The 12,199-nt window shown below is 31.4% G+C and overlaps 1 protein-coding gene across 1 annotated transcript; it reads right to left on the reverse strand.

The window, feature by feature from the left end:
* Window positions 1-3,653: 3,653 nt before the first annotated feature.
* LOC115958322 (heavy metal-associated isoprenylated plant protein 47-like) lies at window positions 3,654-5,171 on the reverse strand. The gene is made up of 3 exons (XM_031076723.1): window positions 5,080-5,171; window positions 4,338-4,416; window positions 3,654-4,203 (listed from the first exon to the last, which is right to left on the reverse strand). Exons 1-3 carry the CDS (start codon window positions 5,083-5,085, stop codon window positions 3,896-3,898), a joined length of 393 nt encoding a protein of 130 aa, XP_030932583.1. The 5' UTR covers window positions 5,086-5,171; the 3' UTR covers window positions 3,654-3,895.
* Window positions 5,172-12,199: the final 7,028 nt, after the last annotated feature.

Below are 12,199 nucleotides of genomic sequence, written 5' to 3' on the forward strand. Positions count from 1 at the left end.
TTTGAAGGTGAAGGTGGATAAACGACCAAACATTCTTCTGCACCGCTAGATAATCCCAAGGTTAACTTAATAGGCGCCATGTGCAAAATGATCGTGACACAAATCTATTTTATCTACAAACGTGTCGGTCCTTTTATTCTAATGAAATTTTGCAGAGTTGAGTAAATAAATTTATCAAGAAGATAATTCCATTTAGGAACTAATTTCAAAGAATATTGTTTGTGTTCGAAAATAAAAATCTAGTAAGACAATAGATCCCCATGAACTGAGGGATTCAGGATTGCCGTTGTCTGTTGATGAAGTTGTTTTTTCCACATTTTATGGCTTTTTTTTTTCTTTTTTTCTTTTAAAAAAAATTTAAGATGAGATTAGTCCTAAATCATTCTACATTAATCTCCTATGATGAGCTTGGCCGAAAGGGGTCACCATCTTCTTTTTATTTTCAATATAAGAAAGGAAGTGTCATTTGAATCATAACTTATTCAGTACATTAAAAAAAAAAAAAATTTATAAAGATAAATTTTGGCCATGTGGCTGCTAAACTTGCAGGAAAAACAAGAAAATACTTGAAAATGTAAATCTTTGAATTCAAAAATTGAACAATTCAATTCTAAAAGGCTATCTTGGGAAAAAAAATTTTAATTTAAAATGCTCACCTCTCTTAAGAGTAAAGAAGAGTGGGCTTGATTTCAAAAAAACTAGGGTAAATGGTTATGCCCTTCGAGTTCATTTAATCTTTTTTAATTTGTTCCTTAAAAGTAGAAAATTATAAAATGATCCAATTTTGTTCTACACCACATAAACACTAATGTGTTATCCAACTGGCCATGTTTATAGTAAAAGAATGTTGTAGATGTACATGTAAGCAGGTCCTACGGATTAAAAATGCCACATCTATATGCCTAACCCAAATCTATGAACCCAACCCACATAGCATCATTTAGTATCGGCTAGTCTAATAGTGTGGCACTTTCTATCCATTTGTTTTTATCTCGTGTATGTTTAAAGACACTAGACCATTTTTATTGGTAAATGTAGCCATTCAAATTGAAATTAATCACCTTTTGGGGTGGTTAGTGGGTAATGTTTGGGTGAACTAAAATGGTCTTGGTAATAATCATATCTAAATATTGTAAGAGAAGTAGTTATGAACTTTCTAGACAACTATTCATTAAAAATAAAAAGGTAGACCATCCCCGCATGAAGGTGGTGAAGTGATGGCCCCACCCAATGGATAAATAAGAAGAAGTAGAAAAAAAAGAAAAAGAAAAAAAGGAATAAATAGTAATAATAGATTTTCATGATAATAAATAAAATAGGAGAGAAAATACAATTTAATTATTTATTCTGTTTTATCAAATAAATAAATAAATAGGAGTTAGTAAATATGACTTAACACACTTACTTTATAATAAAAAAACATTTTTGGCACTTCCTAATATTTTTAATAGAAACATCTAGGGTTCAAATCTTCATTCCTATTAAACTATTATCTTCTCATCATTTGTAATATGTGGATTTAACCACAAGATGATTGGTTGTTATATGAGCTACCAAAAGCAACATATGAGTGAATTTTGAGAGTCTAATAGGTTGAATTCCTTATTTGTCAAAAAAGATAGGCTTCCTTGGAATATCTAGTTATTTTCAAGGATTCCTCAAAGGGTGTTTGGATTTCAAACCAAACAACTCCTCACTGATTCCATCTCCAACAACACTTTTTGGGATTTCTCTATTTTGTCTAATGGTTTTGCTACATGCTTCCGTAGCTTTAGTGAAAATATGATGTAGTACCCATTTTACAAAGAAAATACTCTCCCCATCACAAATTGTTAGTCCTTTATTTTATTTTGGAATGTTCCAAAATAAAGCTTTCTTTGAAAAATCATTAAATAGAATTCATCTCTTACCCATTATTTTATTTAAAAAGTCAATATTATTATTTCTCTTAGAGTTTAAATTAACAAGGGTATATTTGAAAATTTGTACATTTTTAACTAACAGACAACTCATTAAATAATACTCCCTTAGAAAGTAGAATTTTCTAAACAGAACTAACAATTTGGGACAATGGTAGTATTGGGTAACAGCCAATCCTTATAGTGAATTAATGCAACCAAAAACCCAATAAATTGTGAAGAAAAATAAATGAGATATTGTTTGTTTGAGCCCAATATTCAATGTCCAATAATTGCTAATAAATTGTAGCCGCATGCAGGGATGGCCAAAAATTTCGGGTATTATCCGATATGTCATGGGTAAATAGAATCAAGCCAAGTTTGGATAAAAAATCGACATTTTTGGGTCAGGTACGATTATTACCCAAATCCAATCTGTATTATAAAAAATTTACTTCCTCCGTCTCACTTTGTTTGTCCTGTTTGAAAAGTCAAACTTTTTAAGGGAACATCATTTATTGTCTTATCTACCTTTTAAAAATATAAGTTTCCAAAACTACCCTTAAATAAATTTATCAAAAAATTGAATTAGTAAATTAATAGGAGTATAATAGGAATATTAGTAAATTAATGACTTTTATTTTTAGAAACAGGATAATATTTTGGGACTTTCCAAAATGGAATAGAGGATAAACAAAGTGGGACGGAGGGGGTATTTAACAGGCATTGGCCTAGTCCTACCCAAAAATTATTGGGTTGAAAAGTCTGAACCCCAGTTTAATACTAGCAAGTGATCCATTAAGTGTTTTTTTTTTTGGGGGGCCAAAGTGATCCATTAAGTAATTGCAGTGTGGGTGATTACAATTACAAAGTAGACATTCCCATCTACCAAGCCTAGCAAATATTTAGTCCTAGAGAGACACAGATAGACCACCCAATATGTCGTAGACTCTGAAACGTTGAATTTGCACTAGTATTTATTTTTGTTTTGTTTTAATGAGGTTTGGAACATGAATCTTCGTTAGAACCCCAACAAACATTTCATCGCTGAAGCCGAGAACATGAAGAATTTGGTTTTCATTGTATTTTGGGTTTTTGCATATTATTTTTAAAAAATAATATTAAAATAAAATAAAACTTTAGAACAAAAAAGCCCCAAATATAGGGCTCGGGTTGTATCTAGATGTCCATATGTAAAAATTTCTGGTTAGATTTGAGTATCGACCCAAACTCGGTCCATGGTATTCCCTACCCCCATGGACAAAGACCCAAATAAATAGCCCTCTGGCTCAGCAACTCCCAACCAACATACCTCTGCCTATCTTTATTTGTTAGCTTATTCTAGATAGTCAACCCAACAAAAATAAATAAATGCTTAGAATATGCTTGAAAATCAACTTAGCTACCACCAGTACTAGCCAGGTAGGATTGTAAGACGAAATCCTCTCCAATTATCCTACAAACAACTACTCAATCTTTTCAACAACACCCACCGGAATTGCACCTAATTTACTTTGTTAATCAACCAAACTACAGGTCAATTTCATTGATCATCAATGACAAACTTTGACAATTAATTATTCAGAGATCTGCTAGCAGCATCATACATAACTAAGTTACCATGCTTTAATTATTAGGAGCAAAAGGCCATCATTATGCCAAACTTTGTTAAGGCATAAAATTAAGAGAAGGATATCTCTTTGATTATTCTTGGCATCCCCTAGAAAACAACAAAGTAAAAGAAATGGAACTATATGGTATAAATCCTTAATGTTTCTTTATTTACTAATTTATAAATACATAAAAGTCAACAAATTCTAGAAGCCACAAATAGAGGGTAAACCACGCACAATGAGTAACATGCATGGTTGAAGATCTACCTACTACATACTTTTCAAAATGTCAATAAAAGCAAAACAAAGAAGTTACAAAGAAAGATTAAAGAAGAAAAAAGGGGCATTGAGATTACACCAATTTTCTATGAAGTCCATCCCATTTCACATGATAGTACAATTTGGTTGAGAGCCATAGGGCTCGTAAACCACTCCATACGATTCAAACTGAGGTGGGCAACAAGGTGGTGGCATGATACATTGAAATGGTGGTGGATCTTTCTTATCTTCTTTTTTCTTATCATCTTCTTTTTTCTTTTCAGCTGGTTTATCTTTGACTTCCTCTACAGTCTCTAACCTTGCATACCCAACCTTCTTCCTTAATGTGTTTGTCAAGCAAGCTGCATCAACTCTTTCTCCAATCACCACCACTTGATCTTTGTCTTGACCTTGTAATGACACTGACATAACGCCTATATGTAACATTATAAATCAAGAGGGAGAAACAAAAATTCAAAATACTAAGCAATTGAGTTCAATGGCTGGTACTAAATTGACATGGGAGGGATTTTTGAACAATAAGTATGATAAACTCATACATACACACCATCTGTTGCAGCGGCTACCGTCATGGCTTTGGACCGGCATTTGTCACATCTCACGTGCACCTTGATGATTATCTTTTGCTGCACACCATTAGACCATAGAAAAATGCCATGGTTATTATGTTGGCTTGGACAGGACCAATATTGTAGTAGATAGCATATATTTTACTGTTTCTTTTATCCTGGCTCAAAAATGGTATTAAGAGAGAGAATAAGGCTATAGACAAGGAAATTGAAATAAATTAAAACATGAATTTCATTTCCTCTTCTTGTCTTGTAAATAGTTCATGGTAGAAAATTGAGTTATTTTTGGCCATGAAGAATTGACAAGAAGAACTACTACTTTTCAGATACGAGATATCCACCTTGATCACTATGAGTATATTTGTCCAAATTGACACATCTAAAGGAATCAATGCCAAACTTGTTGGATTCTTAGCAATATACGAGAGAATTGGCCATTGGGGTCCCTAGAAAGCTCAGTTTATGAAATCAAAGAGAGATTTGTTACTTATTTGCTATGATTGAAATTTTTTTTACATGCAGTCTTTCTCCACTTAAAAGTGAAATCAATGTTGTATAGTCATTTTGCATTGAGCTAGACAATTGAAGATATGTTTAAGCTACAAGGTAAATATGCATGACAATAAACCTAACCATAAAGGAAACCATTTTTTTTCATTTTCCAACGAAACAAATGGATTAAGAATAGCATAAAAATGTTGTTTAGACTAGATGGCTTACCTTCATATTGTGAAATGCTTGACGAAAGAGCCGGGTTTTCGAAGAGAGTGCAAATGTTTTGGTATCTATTACAATCAGATGAAGAATAAGAAGAGAATGATGCTCTTTATATATATCGCTAAGCATTAATATTCCAATTAACTTGTCTACATGTGATTATAACTAACCCTTTGATTAGGAAATAAAAGGACAAAACTGGCGATCCACTTTCCATGGGTCAAACATAAACTGTGACGTATTTAACTAAGCTTTGCTGATTATCATCTCTTTTCATACTGTAAATTTAAAATTTTACAGCAAGTCCGTGAACGAAGTCATAAGTCAACTATTAATAACAACGTTAACACTGATTGAGTGAATACCACTATACAATCCACACCATCACGTGACTAGATTAATATAGTGACGGCGATACCTAATGAAGCAGGCTCAACTTGATCCGTCTCCAAATTGTACTGGTTTTTCAAATATTTAAGATTTCTGTGTGAGAAAATTACTCAGATTCAACTGTAAGGGAGAGAGGGTTAGCTCGAGCTCTTCTGGTTGTATAGTACATAATAAATATTGTTTATCCATTCTCTCTTTTCATCAGTAAGAATAAAAATTTTAAAAAAAATATATTTAGTTCTAAAACCTTTTGCACCAATTATGGATCCTCAATAAATAATGGGTTCAACCACAGGTATTTTTCTTTATTTTTATATCTCATCCCGTGCTCTCAATTTTTTTTGTTTCAAATGTATAATAACTTTTGTTGCTTCCAAATATTCGGAAATTAAATTTAAATGGCTTGAATGTAATTAAAGAGATTAGTGATTCAATGACATTGTCTAATTCTTTCTCACATGAAAAAACTTCAAATTGAACCCTCCTTTCCTCACTTATAGTAAGGGTAAAAAAAGCTCAAATTGATAGAATGGTTTTTGTTTTTTTTAAATAATTGATTGCTTTAAGTTTACATAATATAGCATGAGGAAATATGGTAATATTGGGCCAACCTCATCCTCGACTTGTCTTGGTCAAATATTATAGACACGGACAAAACTTAGGTACAGGACCTTAAATACTGTTTCTTAGGTACTATTTTTAAGATTTAGTCATGTGGTTACTTAACTAAAAAATACACTTCCTTCTTATGAGAAAAAATCCATATGGAAAAATCTTAAGAGGAGAACTTAAGGAACAGTATCTTAGTATTGCACCTAAGTTTTGCCCTTGTAAACACAACCCTTCTTTTTTTTTTTTTTTTTTTTTCTTTGATAAGAAGACAACCTAATTGAAAATTATAGAGAAAGCCATTTAGTACTATTTTTTATATAATGGATGAGTTCCTCTGTATTTTTTATGAACCGATCATTTAAATTATGAACTAGAGATGCATCTTTTTCCTCCATGAAAGTAAGTAAGTAATGTCATTTTAAGATACAAAACAATGCTACAAGAATGTACATGAAAGTTTACTCCAAATGATAAAAAATAAAGAATAAAGAATAGTATTTTGCATAACGCGTAATACAAATACCATCCGGTTGTATACAAGACCCCACTCACGTAAAATGGATCCTATATATAAGGAAGGTGTTATATGTCAACATCAAACAAAATAATAAACAGTGGTAAACAAACAAAAACGCAAAAGTCCCCAAAACTTTGAGAATTGCCATGAGAACAATCACTCTTTTTCGTCGTCTCTTCCCAGACGCGGAAGGAATACTATTTATCTTTGGAAATTTGAATATGTGTATGAGAACAATTTGACAGTTTTCAAATGAATGGTTTTCAGTAACTAACATGGTACTTCTTGGAAAGATCATAGCGTAGAAAGCGAACATTGTTTTTATTCCATCCTAAAATTCACATTTTAGGTCCTATGCATGCATTTCACTGTCTCTTTGTAATTTAGTCAGATATCTCTGAAGGGATTAACGCGTACACGTGCTTAATAAGTTCAACTACCACTCAAATTCATCTAGTTTTATTCCACTAGCATTATATTCATAATACGTTACAACAGTAGGAGAGAGATTGCCTAAATTTTTTTATGAATGGAGACGATCCCAAAATCTTAATTTTCTTGGATCAATCTTTTAAAATATGTGATCAATGATTCATTTTTCTTGGCCAATAAAATATTAGGTAACTAGTTGCTAATCTATATATATAATAATAGGTAAAGTAGAGAAAAAATCCAATTAAATTTCAAATTAGAATTCAATTAGAGTTTGTAAAGTTGTGATTTACAACTATTTTGTGTTGGCTTTAATTCCATGTCAAATTTAATTGTAATTTTGTTCAATCTTTTGTACCCAATATTTTATGTGGAATTTCATTATAAGGGTTGTATGTGAGAGAGAGTGTGAAGACTCAAGGCAAATTGAAGACCAAAGAAGTTTTCGCGGGTAGCTCACGAGAAGCCTTCCCGCAAAGTAAAACATGTGCTCAGCACATGACTGGAATGTGAAGAATCATGACAGATGGTGACAGCTAATTTTCGCGAGTGTCTCGCAAGTAAGGTCTTCCCGCGAGATACCTGCGAAACATTCTGTTTTGCCAATTTGTCATATCTGATACACCAGGTCTTTACCCATACTATATATACCCACATTACCCACATATTGAGAGGAGTACTTTTCAGAGAGAAAACCCTTGTCATTACCCTTGAGAGTGAGAGATTGTCATACCCACAATTCTCTACACAATCCATTGTGGTTTTTCTCAACTCCTACCTCTCCATTTCCAAATCCTTGAGAGGTTGATAGTCCAAACACTTACCACACTTATCCTAAGTGTAAAGTGAGGTTTTAGTGTTGCTAGGAAGCATTGGAAGAAACCATTTGTTTGTTGGATGCAATTAAGCTGAATTACGTGGTCCGGAGAGCTAGAGAAGATAAGGTTTCATTACCACACCCATCCTAAGTCAGTTGGTAACGGGAGCTTGGAGGGCTCGAGTACATGGGGTAGACTATGCTTGGAGAGTCTTTTATTATTCGTGTACTACAACTTATTCTCTAGTGGATCGATTTACCGCTTAGAGGGCAGCAGAGAGGTTTTTCGCTGTGTTCTTTGATAACACATCAGCATGTTATCTTGTGCTTACATTCTTCTTCCCTACTCTTTTAGCTTTCATTTTACTGCTGTGTTTTAATGAATTTGGCTTAGAGTAGTTATATTGTTTTATCCGCTCACATTTACTCTATTTTGCACCTAGTTTAAGTTAGAGTAAAATCAACCGAGCCGTAATTTTAATTTGGGGTCTAAACAGCTCTTGTGTTTTCACACAAATTCGAGCTTTTAAAGTCTAATTTTGTGCCACGTGTCTCATCTAATCTAAATTTTAGAATTTGTGCCAAGTGAGTTAATTTAGTGTAAAAATTGAATTTCAATTAGAGTTTAATTTTGTACCACATGTTCCATCTAATCTAAAATTTCAAATTTTTGTGTCAAATTAGTTAATTTAGTGTAGAAAACAAGGAGTGCATTATAATTAACCATAAAAAACATAATCATATAACTAAATAAATAAAAAATCAAATTTATAAGTCATCTAAAATTCAAATTTTATAAGTCATCTACATATATATATTAATAGGTAAAGTTTAGAGAAAATTGAATTAGAATTTGAAATTATAATCCAATTTTACGTCATGTGTACGTATAAATTTACGTGGAAATTACACCATAATTATCCACTTAACCTTGTGCCATATATCTACTTTAGTTTTTAATCTTTGTGTTAAGTGAGTTAATGTGTGCAAAATAATAAGAATCTAATATTAATGAACTATAAAATTTATTAAAAAAAAAAAATCACATGTACTCAATAAAAATCACCACATGTTTCTCAATAAATAAATAAAATAAAAATCACCACATAACAAAAATCACCACATGTTCTATCTTATTAAAAATTAGAAAAAAAAAATGATCATAAGTAATATTAAATTTAGGTAAGAATTTTAATATGTGACTAATTATGTTTACTTAAAACAAATTTGACTAATTATCTATTTTATGATAAAAATTGTGTTTAATTTTAGGTGTATCTATATGTATGCATGAATGCATGTATTACATGCTTTAAAAAAATTAATTTGACTAATTATTTATATTTTTATAATAAAAATTTGTTTAATTTTAAATGCATTCATGCGTTTGCATGGAGTTACATGCTAGTGCGTATAATGTATGAAAAAGTTTGACAAAAACTATTCTCTTATAGAGTCCGAATTTGGTAAGTATGAGATGTAAAGGCATGTTATTCATCATCCAATAAGATATTATTAAATTAGCTTTTTACTTAAAACTCAATACATCATACCACACTTAGATAACGTCTCAATAAATTTTCAATTAGGTTGAATTTTCATATGAGTATTAGAATTAATTCTAACATACCACATCATCATATTACATATTAAAAAATAGGTACATCCACACTCATTCAATATTAAATGAGTGCGGTTGTGCCTATTTTTTAATATGTAATATGATGATATGGTATATTAGGATTAGCGAGTGTGTAAAACTTAGGTTTTACTCCATATCCTTATAAAATTTAATCTCTTATATATGATATATGTTTAATTAATAAGTATTAATAAATAAAAAGTCAAATTAAAATTTTGTATAAAAGAATTTACCAATTTGTTTAGAAAAGATCAAGCTCAATTTAATGAAATTTTTTTTAATATTAGGTTATTTATCCAAAAAGAAAATGAATTAAACTAACAAAGTTTATGATAACTCTAAAAACCAAATCATAGAATAACAGCAAAAGAGAAAGTTAACCAAAAAAAGGTCAAGGCTACCATTTTATATAGACTATAGATTATAGATATAATTTTAATATATAAGATAATGTTATAAGAATATACAACAAAGTCTACTCCGAACGAATAATAATAATAATAATAATAATAATAATAATAATAATAATAATAAATAAATCAAAGTCTTAGAAGTAGGGAGGGCACTTTTGCCTTGTCCCTCCCCACTTCTTGTCCCTCCCCACTTCGCCCCGCGTGAGTTTTCCTTGCCCTGCAAAGGTGGTGTGGTGAGAATGGGGCACTATTTTAGCCTTGCACCATGAGGCGGGGCGAGAATGGGTAGAATTTTTAGACCGACCCCCATCTCACCCTGCCTTGCATTGATATTTGATAAGAGTTATAATTGTAATTTTTTCATACCTTAGAACCCTACTATTTAAACAAACATATCAATATTAACTAATTTTATTCTATCCAACATGATTCTCTATCTCTATTTTATTATGTGTTATATTATGAGACGAAGCAAATTAAATATGGCCCCAAAAAGTGGGGATGGGGCAAGAAAATTTTCTCTGTTATGCAGGGCAAGGCGATCAAGGATAAGGACAGGGTAAGACAAAATTATGTGGAGCAAAAACGAAAATCCCATCCTTCGGCCCTACCCTACCCCATTGCCATCCCTAGACTTAGGACGTATACCTATATGTGCATAATGATAGTGTATAATGATAATATGTCATCAAAGTAGAAGCAAAAAATAATTCTTGAGATATTTTCATGCATAGTAATCTCCTCCTCACAGATTTAAAATTTTAAATAAGATTAGCAACTAAAGAAAAAAAACAATTACCACTGCCAGATTATTACTGCAAAAACATATCTCATCTTCATCACGACATATTTTCAGATCCCTTACCTTCATTTCAAACAGCCAGCTCTTCAACCACACCCTGTCTATGCTTCTCCTTTTCTTCATTTGTTCATCATTATACAAAGGATTTCACCAAATAAATAGGAGATACTGATGAAAAAAAGTTTCTGCAGTTCTCCAAATCAGAAGTACAATATTGCTATTGAAATTCCAAAGATGCTCAGCATATGAATTTTATAGCATTCTTTGTGTTCATTTATGACTCAATACAATCATACAATAAGCAATTTACAAGAATATTCTGGCTTCCATGTACTGAAAAATATCATAACGGCCATAGTTTACTTTTCTTTTTCTTTCTTTATAAAATGGCCTAAAAATTATGTTAGGTTTTGAGTTTGTAGTGTAGGCAAACTATGACAAATTGTAAGTCTTGTTTGAGTTAGAATGTGTACTTTCAAGTCCAAGACAAATACCCAAGTCTAGAATAAAGAAAGACGTGAATCTAAATTTTTTGATTCCTACTAGATTCCCATTCGACCTGTCTAAACCATCCAATTCCTATTCAACCTGTCAAGAATGGTAGAATCAGAAAAAATCAACAAACAGGAAAGAGCTCACACCTTGTTTTTTTCAAGCTCAATTTGTGATTCATTTGTTGTATGTGGTATTTAAAAGACATTATATAAGCTATCCTTAGAGAGATTTTTAAAGAGGGAGAGAGAATTGCCTCATGTTCTGTATTTAGGATTTTTACACCCAAAACTCTCTCATAGCTTCTACTAGTGATATTCTTTGAATTGAAGAAACTCAAGATTCGATGTTGTAGAAGTTGCTGCCTCATATCAGTCATCAAAAGTGCTAGAGATCTAAACCTTCAAGGGTGGTCTCGGAGTCGTGGACTGAAGGTTCACATTGGAACACATACATATCAAAGAAGTTTGTGGATTTTAGAGCTCAGTTTGATAACTGTAGTTAAGTTTACGAAGAATATGGCTATTTTGTTTGTGAGCTTTTATTTGATAGTGAATCTACTTACCTAGGGATTGTAAGGTCAAGACTTCCTAGAATTTTCATGTCAAACTATTTGGTTTCATTGGTTTTCTAGGTCATCATATCGTGTCTTCTTTAATTTTTCTCACTTGCATGATCATGATTATCTAATTAACTTAAGGTTTTCATAATTAATCTAAAAATCAAGTTGACCTTAAAAGTAGTTAATTATTGTTTTTGGTAGGGGTCTAAACTCAACAAGTGGTGATATATGACAGAATCTACAATTTAATTTTTGTAATTCATTAATTTTTGTTATTTTAAGTTTAGGCCATTATTTCTTTAATTTTAAGTGCCTTTAATGTTGTTTAGTTAAATTAGGGTTTTGTATATTTTCCTAACCGCTCTAGATTTTCCTAACTGCCCTAGATTTTCTTTTTACTATTTAAATACATTCTAGCCTCCAAAGGTAATTTAGTTTTTAAAT

Source organism: Quercus lobata, chromosome 8 (genome assembly GCF_001633185.2).
Source record: "Quercus lobata isolate SW786 chromosome 8, ValleyOak3.0 Primary Assembly, whole genome shotgun sequence".
Classification (NCBI taxonomy): domain Eukaryota; kingdom Viridiplantae; phylum Streptophyta; class Magnoliopsida; order Fagales; family Fagaceae; genus Quercus; species Quercus lobata.

What these genes read in the sequence shown, in the direction of transcription:
- LOC115958322 (XM_031076723.1), bottom strand. An exon ending in GGTAGCCGCTGCAACAGATG is followed by an intron (nt 4,204 to 4,337) that starts GTGTGTATGTAT and finishes TGTTACATATAG; the next exon opens with GCGTTATGTCAGTGTCATTA.